Consider the following 12,802-nt stretch of genomic DNA (forward strand, 5'->3'; position numbering starts at 1 on the left):
GGGATCCAGTTCAGTGATTCTGGCCAAATGCAGAGAAGACACCTTATTTATCTTGGTAGTTTTCCACTTTGACTGTAGTAAGCTTTTCTGACTGAAGAGAATGGTTTTCTGTAGCGAGAGATTTTAAAAGCAGTTTATATTTACTGATTCATGTTGACAACCTATTTAAATATATTTAAGATGGATTTTCAGTCTTGACCACTTCATTGTGGGCCAGAGGTGCAGTAGATTGCATTGTCCTGACCATACGCGTCTTTGCTGTCAGTCACTCAGGTGAGAAGTGTTTTTACAAACAGGGACATCTGTGTCAGATGACCCCCGGACGCATGGAGGGCGTGGGGCACATTGGGACTGGCCTCTGGGCTCGCTCCTGCTGCTGGCCCTGAGCTGACCCCTGTGCTATCCTGACGCTTAAAGTGGGGGTTTGCCTGCCTGAGGAGAGCGAGTGCACCTTGCCACTATCAAGTAGGAGGGCTGCAGGAAAGAAACGGATCTTTAAGTTTCTATGTCTGTGTTCAGCCTTTGTCTGATGGCCTCTGCCACCCTGTCTTGCTATTTCTTGGGCCTCTAGGTGAGCATTGGCAGCCCCGAGAAGATGGAGCCCATCACAAAGGTGTCTCACATCCCCAGCAGTCGGTGGGCGCTGGTGTGCAGCCTCTGCAATGAGAAGTTTGGGGCCTCCATACAGGTAATCAGCTTAGTCAGCATAGCTTCATTTTCCCTCCCTGTGTTGCAGGGAGCAGGACGAGGTTGGGCTCTGCAACCTATTAGAATTTGGAGGTGGGACTAGAATCCAGGAAGCAGGACAAGGTTCTCACAGCCCATCAGAGGTTGCTGAGGAACGACTCCAGCCCCGAGCGAATACCTGTAGTTGGTGGATTGTATCCAGTGTAACCAGAACCCCTGCTTTAACAATCACAGGGCAACTCGGAAGTCTGCTGAGCTGTAAGGCACTTCCAGTTTGTCTGTGGTTTCTCCCATTCTGCCCCAAGCCTGGTGTTGCAGCTCTTTCTACAGGCAGATACCTCCAGAGAAGAAGCTGAGTCTTGATGTGGGCGGGTTGGACACCTCCCACCTGTACTTACAGTGCCGAGTGGCAGACCTGCCTCTGTGGCTGCCTCCTGACGCTGTGGGTTTCCAAGGTGTGCGCACAGGGTGTGTCATACCTTAGGCGCACACTGTTTGAAGTCAACTTGGCATGCTGATGCTTTTGCATTTGGTAAAACAGAGACTTCCTTGGAGCACCAGCTGGGTAGAGGGACACCCACGAGGTGCTGTACCAAGTGTTCTTTGCAGAAGCTGTTATCTGAACACAATCTGGGCATCTTATTCTTTTTTTAATTTTTTTTAAAATTTTTCCTTCTTCTCCCCAAAGCCCCCCGGTACATAGTTGTATATTTTAGTTGTGGGTCCTTCTACTTGTGGCCTGTGTGATCCCGCCTCAGCCTGGCTTGATGAGCAGTGCCATGTCTGCGCCCAAGATCCAAACCAGCAAAACCCTGGGCCGCCGAAGTGGAACGCACGAGCTTAACCACTCGGCCATGGGGCTGGTCCCCAGGATATCTTATTCTTTGTGGCACTTTGTGTGTGTGTGTGTGTGTGTGTGTGTGTGTGTGTTTGTGTTTGTGTGTGTAGCTTGTGTGTAAAAATTTTGTCTGCATTTTCCATATCCACACGTTTAGAAAGTCACAAGGCAGATAGAATTAAGGAGAGAGAGAGAGATGGCATGCTGTGTATTTTTTCATGCTGTCTAAAACTCTGCTTAAGAAGTTAATTTCTGGGCCTCACCTTACTGGCATCTAGACAGTCATGACTTACGAGGCCTGAAATGTTGTTGCACCAAGGTCTCCAGATGCGGTGTGTGGCTGACATTGGCCCTAAAGATCAAGGCCAGCTGTTCCTCTGGGAGGTGCCAGCTCAGGGCCACGGGCTCTCCCTCAGCCTCTGCTTCACATTCTGAGAGCAGACTGTCCAACTGCCAGTCCTGGGGTTTAGAGAAATAACCTCATTTGGTAAAATCAGTTTGTATTTTGGCTGATAAATATTTCTGTTGGTAGGGTATTCACTGACTGGTGGTTTTCAAAACTTTTCATTTTACATGCCGAGTAGTTCTACTTTTCTTCGTTATCACTTCCACTGGAGTTCAAGAATCAAAAATGTTAACAGAAATACTCAGAGGGTGAGGCATGAGACAGCTGGTGGGATTTGGCTGCAGACCTTGAAAACAGTGCCGATTTTTGTATGTGAATAGAATCTGTTTAAAACTAAAACATGACCAAGGCCTCTGGCCCCAGAGTTGTATTGGGAGAGAATGGGGGAGGAGGTTTTTAAAAGCCTCAAAATAAAAAAAAGGCATAAAGCTGTGTATGTGTGTTTGTGTGTAGACATACCTGTGTGAACACTTGCAGGAAACAAGCTATGGCAAAGCAAGGAACATGGAAATTATTTTCGTGTAAGTTACTTGATGTTCTCTGAGGAGAGAATTTATGCCGTTTTCTGAGCTCACCAATCCTGATCCTTAACTGATGTTTACAAGAGATGGGCGAATGATCTTTGTTCCTCTTTTGAAGACAGACGATAAAATGACTTTTTTTGTTGCTGTTGACCTCTTTTTCCCAGAAGATTAATTCGAAGGAGAAGAGGCCAAGGAAGGTTGATGATTTTTTATATCTTCACAGAATGGATTGATTTTATTAAAGAATTCCTCTCTGAAATGTCTGCAGCTGTGAAGGCTCTGGGTTACGTTTCTGTAACATCTGTTTGCTGAGTCAACCTGAATAGGAAAACCCAGAGGAAGGCCATTTGGCGCCTTTACAAAGTCCTGGATAAATATTCTGCCGCAGCTCATTCCTCTTTAAGGTTGGAGCGCTTGGGTTAAGTGTAGCTTAAGCCAAACACAGACAGTGTCTCCGTCATCTGTTCCCACTTGGCCGCGTGCTAACAGGGAGGAGCACTCTGTGTTAATGAAAGTGGCCAGGTGTGTATGTGTGTGTTCTGCCACTAAAGCTGGGTTCACACGTTTCTTGGAATTGAGGTTATTTATAGACAAAATTACAGATTGATGTTAGTTTATGTGCATCAAGTGTTTGTAATGGGGGAATGGTGAAGAGTTGGATTTTCTGAACTTCTGGGTAAGAGCGACTTTATAATAATGGAAGAAATCATGGCTGGCAGTGAGTCACCTCTTAAATACTGAAATGATTAGGGGAAAAACCTCAACTCAAGCCTCTGCCATTCGTGGTTATGCGATTCAGGGTCTGTTGAATGAGTTTAATTAAGCTTTTCAGCTGGCCCAGGGCCACTGGGTTCTGCTGCTCTCTGCAGCCGTGGCATGCCCAGGGATCACTTGGCCTCACACAATACAGTGTTGCTTTTAAGGGACTGGCTTCAGTCACCACAAGGAGCCTTCCAGGGATTCACCCCGCAAGATCAGACAGGAAGAAGTTAATCACTTCTCTCCTGCAGGCCTGTGGCTTGCTGCCTGATCAAAGCCACTAGATTGGAGCCCTGATGTGGCACTGGGGGGTGGGGGAGTGTTTAGCAGGGAGGGAAGGCAGAGCCCGGTGATGCCTTTCCTCGGGGTTGACCTCCCTGTGACCCACAGGAAGCAGGTCCCTCATGGTTCTGCAGTCAGTCCCAGAGGACACTGGGAGCAGCCAGCGCTGCCAGGCGTGGCACACACAGGTGTTAGGACTCGGCTCCACTGGCCTGGAAGCCTTTCTGCATCCGACGAAGCTTCCTCATGGGTGGGAGACCTTTCTCTATCCCTCCTGTGCTGGATTCTCCCCATCTTCTGTTCTTTTTCACTCTTTGGGAGTTTTTATTCACTCTCAGTTGGGAGCAGCCGGTGGCTGCTTAGAGGAAATGTACTGTTTATTTTCCCACTTGTGCTGGGACTCTTCTTGGCTGGGGGTAAGAATGAGGATTCACGGTCCTTTAGGAACTTGACTGGTAGTCATTCTTCCTGAGGAGAGTCTTACCATTCAAGCTTTTTAGATAAACACTAAGAGAACTCAGATCTATAAGGAAAAACAAGTCTACTCTGCATATCGAGCGCACATTCTTTTGAGTTATAATCTGAGTGCCAGACCACCTTTGTCTGCACGTGCCATTCGTATGATTGTGTCTGCTTGAGGTGGCTGTTTGGGTGCAGATGCTTTTCTGAGAGAGTTATGGTTTGGTTACAAAACCTTTCCTCCGAAGAGTTCCCTAAATCCCAGATCTTACCTTATTTAAAACATGACTAGGTCTGCCAGGGTTAGTCCACGTAAAACTTTTCTGTCCTGGCACACGCTTAAAGTACAGCCCTGCTTGTGTGTGTTTGTTTGTGTGTGCATGCGTGTGCCTAGCACTGAGGGCTTTAGTCACTGTTGTTCATAATCGTCTTTTCTGTGTGTTCTTACCAGTGCTCTGTGAAGAACTGCCGCACGGCCTTCCATGTGACCTGTGCTTTTGACCGGGGCCTGGAGATGAAGACCATCTTGGCGGAGAATGACGAAGTCAAGTTCAAGTCCTACTGCCCGAAGCATAGCTCACATAGGAAACCCGAGGAGAGCCTCGGCGAGGGGGCTGCTCAGGAGAATGGGGCCCCTGAGTGTTCCCCCCGGGATGCGCTGGAGCCCTTTGCCAGCCTTGAGCAGAATCAAGAGGAGGCCCACAGGGTGAGTGTCCGTAAGCAGAAGCTCCAACAGCTGGAAGATGAGTTCTATACCTTCGTCAACCTGCTGGATGTTGCCAGGGCCCTGCGGCTGCCCGAGGAAGTAGTGGATTTCCTGTACCAGTACTGGAAGTTGAAGAGGAAGGTGAACTTCAACAAGCCCCTGATCACTCCAAAGAAAGACGAAGAGGACAATCTAGCGAAGCGGGAGCAGGATGTCTTGTTTAGGAGGCTGCAGCTGTTCACTCACCTGCGGCAGGACCTGGAGAGGGTAATGATTGACACTGACACCTTGTAGTGACTTAGAGAAGAAGATTGCACAGAGGCGACCGCTTGCCCAGAGCAAGGAACGGTAGCCAGTCCATTTACTCTCAGACCCTTGTACATACTGCAGCATGAGGTTGTGTTGGTTAAATATATTTATGGGCTGGTAAACTCATTGTACATACATGCAAGACTGCCACAGCGTGGGGAGCTTCTCTGATTTATTTTTAAACACTTTCCCATTAATCCTTGTTATTATTCTGCAAGATCAAATGGGGTGTGTCTTTTTTCCCCCCTTCATCCTAGAGCTAGAGGGAACTGAGCCCCAGGAAAATGACAAGGGCCTTGGCTCAGAATTGTTTACAAACTGTTAGAAAACCAGAAGGGAGTTAATTAATCGTGAGGGGGGCGGGCAGAGGTAGGAGAATCTCGTGTTCAGCCTGGGGAAACACGAGGTGCTGGTGATGGCTCATTCAGGAGAGCTAAGCACTGCCTCTCTGGCCCTCTTTGTTTCTTGGCTGATTCGCAGGGGCATTCCCAGTGCTGTCACAGAGTGGAGCAGGCCGTGGGTGCTGGTGTGTGTGCGTGGACTCAGTACACATGCTTATCTGTTACAGAAGGTGCTCTGGGCAGTGAGGTGCTAAGTCATCACTGAGGCTGTGTACATAGATTGTGTGTGCGCGCCTGTGTCCGTGTCCGTGCGTGTGAGTGTTGGGTGGGATCCTGGTGCACAAGGCCATCAGATCTGTCTGAGGAGCCCCTAGTAATGCTCAGCACACTACTGTATCACACTACTGGATTGCTGAGTGTCATGGTGTTGGCTGCCTGGAGCCTCGGCTCATGGCCCTCCTTCAGCTGTTCGCTGCTTTGTGCCTCCCCCACTCTCCATTACCTTTAGAGTCCCAGTCTGGACCTCCCTCCTTGCTACAGGAATAATTAGGAGTGGGCTGTCTCCTCCCCAGGGCCTCCTGCTCCCTGTAGGTAGTTTCTGACTGAGCCTTGCTAATTGGGGATGTGTCTTAGAGCACCTTCTGCGTCAACTCCCCGACTGCAGCTACGATTAAATTCATTAGTGCGCAGGAGATGGGACTGAGGCTTTCCAGCCTGAAGCAGCCTGCACTGAAAGGAACCCAAGTGGCCTGAACAGTTAATGCATCTCCCCCAAGCACCTAACTTATTAGCGGGGAGTGATTCACCTGCCTGGGAGAGAATCTGACTCATAGATGACTTGAGATGAGAGTGTAGGCAGAGAACAGGGACAAAGCGAAGTATTGAGCCGAAAGACCCAGATCTCACAGAGTCCTGCATGGCCCTGTTAGAGATGGCATAGGAGGGAGTGTGTGTTCACTAGAGACCCTTTTAGTCCATGACCCAGTGCCAGCTTGTCATGACGCCCCTTCCGGGACCAGGTTAAGATTCCGGATTCAGGCGGAACCAAGGCGGAGCGGGAGGAGGGTTTGTGACGCTCTCCTGCTCCCGTGCCCCCCCTGGTGGTGAGTGTGAAGAAGACCTTGCCTGAGCCACATGCATGTGTGGCATTTTTGTTAAGAGATGAGAAAGGGGTTTGGAAGGATAAACTGGAATCCTGGTGGGAAGCCATTATCCCAGCCCGACAACCGCTGTACTTGGGGTGCATGAGCTGTGGAGTCAGATAGTCCTCAGGAGGGAGGACGAGAAGTCTAATGTTTGGACTGTGTTTGTCTCAATCACCACAAAATAAAAGTGTAGAAAATGCTTGTGGTGTACTAACTCTTTTCTGTACTTAAGTTACTCAGATTAACTCGCACTTAAAATTGAATTCTAATATTTCTTTGGAGTCATCACTGTTGCTTTTTAAGTAGAATGATGCCAATGATGTATGAGAAACAGGGAATAAATCAGGATTTGTGTGTGTGTGGCATTACTTATATTTAGTCTATTAAAGAGCCCAAGAGATTTTAGGGAATTTAGTGTCAGTTTAAAATGGGTCTATTATAATGAAAAATGTGTTTTCCATAATTTGCCATGAGGCCTGTGATGGTGGAGGCTTTAAAAATATTGAAATCTCTGCTGCACCCCAGAGAGTTGCACAGTTATTTGTAATTATAAACAAATGTGTCAGATCAAAGGCTCATCAGGGCAGAGGTGACAATGAGAACAAGTCATAAATGACTACTTTGTTTTTCAAGTAAGTTGGAGCTCTGCCCATTTCACACAATAGCAGTTCACGGCAGGTATGCAGGATCAGTCACTACATGGGACTGTACTCGAGGCACGTGGCCATTCCTAGGCTGACAAAGGAGTAGTCTTCATTAGAAATGCCAGCAACTCTGATGAACGATAATGGTAATTGCTCCTTCCTGCAAATATACACCTCAGGGCATTTTGCACACTGAATGCCAGTTCTGGATCAGAAAGTTAGAGGACAGGAATGGATTCAGGAGGGTTTGGGAACCCGAAGATGCGATTGCTGATGTCTGGCAGGTGGCCATGTCAAGTTTCCAAGGCCACTTCACTCTGGTGGGATTCCTTTCCCCTAAACATTATCTTCTAGAAGATGCAGTGAACATGAGTTCAGCAAATGAGTGCTTGCTCAGATGAAGACATGCGACAGCTGCACTTCTGGCTAGGGCATCGAAAGGGGCCAGGTCCTGGGGGACTGTCCTACTCAACACTCAGTGGAAAGGGTCACCTTTAAAAATCTGATAGAGGCTACAGTCATCCTTGAACAAAAGGCATGTTAAGCTTTAGGGTTGCAAGCAGTGTTTGGGATTCCAGAAAACCCCTTGAAACCATTCTTCGATTCCTGAGGGCAGTGGTTCTCAAATTGTCCCAACCAGCAGCAGCATCACCTGGAAACTTAATAGAAATGCCAGTCTGTGGACCCCACCTCTGAGTCCAGAAACCCTGGGCGTTGGGGGCCAGCGTTCTGTGTTTTAGGGCCCCCACACGTTTCTCTTTGAGAACCACTGCTTTCGCAGAAGGCCTGACTCAGGTTTAACATGGTGTGAGAGTGCAGTCAAAAGTGGGTTGTGGGAGAAGATGAAGCAGGGGAGAAAGTCTGGTCCAGCTGTGCACAGGAAGGGCGAGGCAGGTATGTTTTGAGGACAGACCCTCAGTTCAGCTCCTCATACAGGGGCTGCTGATGGAAGTTGTCCTGTGAGGAGTGTTGTGTGTGTAACGGAGGTAAGGTTTAGGGCGCTCGCTATTAAATGTGCTCACCTGTGCTCCAGTTATTCGGGGGCTGATTTGTTTCAATTGAAAATTAACCCTGGCCTTTGCTTTTTGGGGTTATACTCCGATGCTTCTCATCGGAGATCATGGGGAGTATAAGTGGGATTTCCCACTTAGCAGCCAGGGTGAAACCCTTCCTGGGGGAAGTGGTTGAAGCCACCAAAATTAAATTTGAATAATATACAAAGTTCAAGTTCTCTATCTTCCTTCTTTTCTATTTCCATGGATAAATGTTTATCAATTAAGAGAGATGTGTCTCTGTTGTACCTGACCTGAATAGGCGAGTAACCTGTCTACTCTTAGGATGTTATAAGATTTGTTTCCATTTCCTATTTCCAGAAGTTGGATTCCCTCTCTTAATGTAAAAACTGTTCTGTGTTTGTTTTTCCAAAAGTTTTCAATCTATGATAAGGATCTAGGTTCGACCCCTTCCTCTTTTCGAGCTTCCACTCTTAATCTCCCCTGGGGGGAACAGTATTTATCTAAGAGAATAGCCTGTTAGCCACCCCCATCCCTAAATTGGTCAGGATTTTTGTAAAGGACACCTGCTTCCTGGGAGTATGAGCCTGTCAGAGAAAGAATGTGCGTTAACCATCAAAATATTTACTTTGAGACAGGAAGAGTGATTTTCTTTTCAATTCTTTAATTTTAAGATATATATATGTATATATATATTTTAATCAAGAAGAGAAGTGTTAGGAGATCCTAAATGAATAGTGAATCAGTTAGGGTCAGGAGAAGTCTGACTTGGCGTTCCTGCCTTAGGCCAGGAAATTACACCATGATGCAAATGTGGAAGTCAGCAGGCTTGTTCCTCTTAATGCCCCATGTCCTCTTGCAAACAAGACTGCCTGGAACACAGCTAGGGCAAGAACAGCTGTAATTGTGAGGGTTCTGAAAGGAGTGAAGACGTTAGGAGAGGTGTCAGTACCTATGGCTTGTTGCCATCCTCAATGGCAAAAGAAAAGGCTAGTGACCTTCGACCTTCTTCCATGTCGAGGAAGGTGGCAGGGGAAGGGATTGCCCCAGCATAAAGAAGAAGGCTTTTAGGAGATGGAGTCATGCCTTTGACACAGGAGCTGATGGGGAATACATAGTCACTCTTCACTCCTGCCTCTGGGCTAACTGGGGAGCTCTTGTCCACATCTTCCTGAAGAAGGGTTTAATTGTATATCTGGTTTGTTGTGTTTGACATTTGTGTTTTCATGTAATCTAGTTGGGTTTACAACAGGTTTTAGGACTGAAGGATTTAAGGAGGTTTATTGACTAAGTCATTAAATTTTGTTCCTGTATTGACTGATCACAGGTGGCTTTAAAAATGGGGAACGAGTTTAAGTGGCGGTTAGTACCGGTTAGTGAGACTATTTGTGTAATTCCCCAGTGGTTGCACGTCAGATGCAAAGTGGAGCTCTTAGCACTTGGGTCTTTTCAGGTACTTACAAATGAATCAGGAAGAGGACAGCATCAGTTTTTCAGGTGGTGAGACAGACCTGGACTTGAGATGTTGACCCAGCAAATCAACGGCAGGAGCAAGAAGGACATTTCCTGGGCATTCACATTCTGCAGTACACTTGAGCTAACTGTCAGCTCCAGGCATTTCAGAGTTCAGAGTCTAGTTGACATAAGAAGCTTATGTGGCTTCTTGGTGACCACTTGGTCTTCTAGTGGGCCCTGTGCAGGGTCATCTCTGGGGAAGCTCCTCTGATGGTCCTTGACTGTGTGCTTACCTAGTTCCATCTTCAGAAGATGCTTGATAAAGTGCAGCAGAGGTGGCTTCTGAATTGCTCTGAAGCCTTTGACAATAGAATTCATGGGAAGAGGATAGTGAGGGGAGAGAAGCAGAGTCCCTTGGCAAGTCTAGACTTGGACACCAACGGTCTCTTGGCCGGGATGAGCTGGGTGTGGCTGAGGAGGCAGGGCTTTTTGTCCGAGTTCTGTAGGTGTTCTTCCTACAGCCTCTCTCCTGTTGCTGCTGCCTACATTGAGGGGTATATGTGGAATCCTTCAGCCCAAAAGGAGGAGATTAGATGAAATGTTTAAAGTACATTTTGATTTCCAATGTCAGTCAAGGCCCTAGTAGGACACATCTCTCTTAGGTAAAGAAAAACAAGCATCGAAGTACTGTTCTAATGTGTTGCTTACTTAGAATCTTTATTCTCTACATTCTAGGTTCGGAACCTCACTTACATGGTGACCCGCAGGGAAAAGATTAAACGATCTGTGTGCAAAGTCCAGGAACAGATATTCAATCTTTACACTAAGCTTTTGGAGCAAGAAAGAGTTTCAGGTATGCATTAAGCCCTTGTAGGTGCAACAGTAGAGCAGGGGTTTGTAAGCGGTAACACTCTGTTAAGGAAAAAAACAATAGTTTCTTTAAATTTCTCTTATCTGGCCTATCGAAGAATCTAAGAAGCACAGACTTTCATATCTAACGAAAATCTTCAGGCCTTTGAGGCCTCCTGGTACAGGCGAAAGGGCTATGAATTTGGCCTTAAAATATGGGTCGTCTTACATCCTCTACTCACAGGCCGAACACAAGCAAGTGTTAAGTTTTGAGTCTCCCCCATTTCCTCATATGTAACATGACGATGAGATCTCAAGCTGCCTCCAGGGAACAGCTGTGAGATTCAAATGAAACAGTAACTTATATTGAAAAGCAATCGATAAATGTAAGGTATGATGGAGATACCTAGAAAGACTTACAGATTATCTAGCCTTTGGATCTACCTGTTACATAGGGTAAATATAACTTAAGACTGTGCTTAAGATACATGTCCATGTTAGGTAACATTCATAATGGACTTTTGTGGTGTAGGTGGAATTTTGGATATTTTTGAGTTTCCGCACAAAGTGCTTATTTATTTAGTACCTTCTATTTTACATTGCTCTGGGCTAGGCAAAGGGGAAGAGAAAAGTGAGCTATATACTTCCTCCGCCTTGGAGAACATGTCAGTTACTTGGCGATCAAATACAAAGTTGGGCAAGTTGTGAAATTTCTCTGGGACTCTGTTGATCTATGAACGGGGTTTGGTGCAGAATCCTGAGCTCTCAAGTGCCTTTCAGCACTAACGTTCTGTGATCATAAGCCCCAGAAAGCAAGTATTTTAAGGACTTCAGGGAAGGAGATCTGTTGAGTGTGGATCAGGCAGAATCATGACTCGTGGAGCAGGTAGGTCTTGGGTGAGCATGTCTCTGCTGTGCTGGTCTGCCCTTCAGAGGTACAGCAGCAACATTCGCCCTGCTCGGTTTTACGGAGTCACCGTGGGCTCATTTATTTTCTGCTTTTGTGGCTTTTTGTCTCTGTAGATTATTATGACGTGCAGGAACAACAGAGAAGTCGTTCTAACCTATTATGTTGAAATCCAAATTCTGGTTTACCTAAAACTAACCAGATTTATGTGACTAGAGGTAAATTTGTCAGCTGAACAAAGAAAAAAGCTTAGGGAGTTTTAAATGATATTCTTGAAGTGTTAATAGTTTTAATGGCATTAACTTAATAATATTATCCTAGATAGCTTCTTCCCAAGAGTAAATATTTTCCAGATGTATCAAGCTTATATCATTAGCTAGAGTCTAGAGTTTAGCTGTAAAACTTTTAAAATAAATTTTTCTAAGTAGGGTGTCATATGTAAAAGCGGTTTGATTCAGATTCTTTAAAGTGAATTTCTGCCTTTTCATTATTCTTACCTGACTGCAAATAAACGGGACCTGTTCTGTCCCTTGCCCTTGTGTCTTTGTGTAAACAGCCACATGGAAGTCTGTTTGGTGCAGGTCACCCAGCCTCCAGCTAGCAGAGGCTCAGCGGCTGCTGCCTGCGATCATTTGATGCAGTTTGTGCCTGTGGAGTTTTGCCATTGGAAGGCTTTCTGTGACTCTTGTTAGGTCGTTATGTAATGAGTGATTACTTATAAAAATAAGCTGTAAAGAGCATTTTCATCTGATTTCACTTACCAGTCATTTTTCATGGATATTACAGGCAGCTTTTTGCATTTCATGGCTGAGGTTTTTACTTGGGTAAGTGATTGAGAGTCTTAACAAAGTTAGGAAGTGTTTTGTGTAACAGAGCTGTAATGTAGATCTACATTCAGAAATCCTACTGCTATCCCAGAAAAGGAAAACACATCCTGCCTTCCCTCTGAGATATGAACCATACTAGGTCTGATCGGCTGAAAGCAACATTAAACTTCCTGTGGGATGCCACAGGGAGTGAAGTGGAAAACCTTTAGGATGCCTTTTTTTCTTTTCTTTTTCTTTTTCCTTCCAGTTTTAGACTTTCAGTTTTGTTCTTACTCATACCTCAAGTCAATCTCCTGCCTGTAAGATAGATGATTGCAAGTGAAGCAGAGCAGATGGCTGTGACTTATATGTGTCATTCAGGGTCCATGGTTTAAACTCTGTTGTGTGATTCTGAGAATGGGTAGGGCCATTCTGCTGGATGAGAGCATCCTCAGTGGAGATAGTCCGTACAGGAGACCATGAGTCGGAGGCTCTTCAGAGACATGGATTCCAAGTCAAGTAGATGGAAATCAGAGTTCAGAAAATGTCACTTCCCCTTACCTTTCTGTTTTCCCACAGTAGGTGATTCAGAAATATAAGTGTGGTGTGAAAGTTGACCCTAACGTTTGACTCTTGAGAAAGGAGGCATTTCCAAACCAGCAGATGGTAGAA

The 12,802-nt window shown here is 46.0% G+C and overlaps 1 protein-coding gene across 8 annotated transcripts in view; it reads left to right on the forward strand.

Annotated features, from left to right (window-relative positions):
- Positions 1-12,802, forward strand: part of JADE1 (jade family PHD finger 1) — a 57,907-nt gene that overhangs the window by 40,188 nt on the left and 4,917 nt on the right. For all 8 annotated transcript variants that reach the window (XM_044767244.2, XM_070504745.1, XM_014839184.3 and 5 more), the window contains exons 8-10: positions 572-688; positions 4,407-4,928; positions 10,304-10,421. In XM_044767244.2, coding sequence (XP_044623179.1) covers positions 572-688; positions 4,407-4,928; positions 10,304-10,421 — 757 coding nt within the window. The remainder of the gene's footprint in view (positions 1-571; positions 689-4,406; positions 4,929-10,303; positions 10,422-12,802) is intronic.

This window comes from Equus asinus, chromosome 3 (genome assembly GCF_041296235.1).
Source record: "Equus asinus isolate D_3611 breed Donkey chromosome 3, EquAss-T2T_v2, whole genome shotgun sequence".
In the NCBI taxonomy this organism is placed as follows: domain Eukaryota; kingdom Metazoa; phylum Chordata; class Mammalia; order Perissodactyla; family Equidae; genus Equus; species Equus asinus.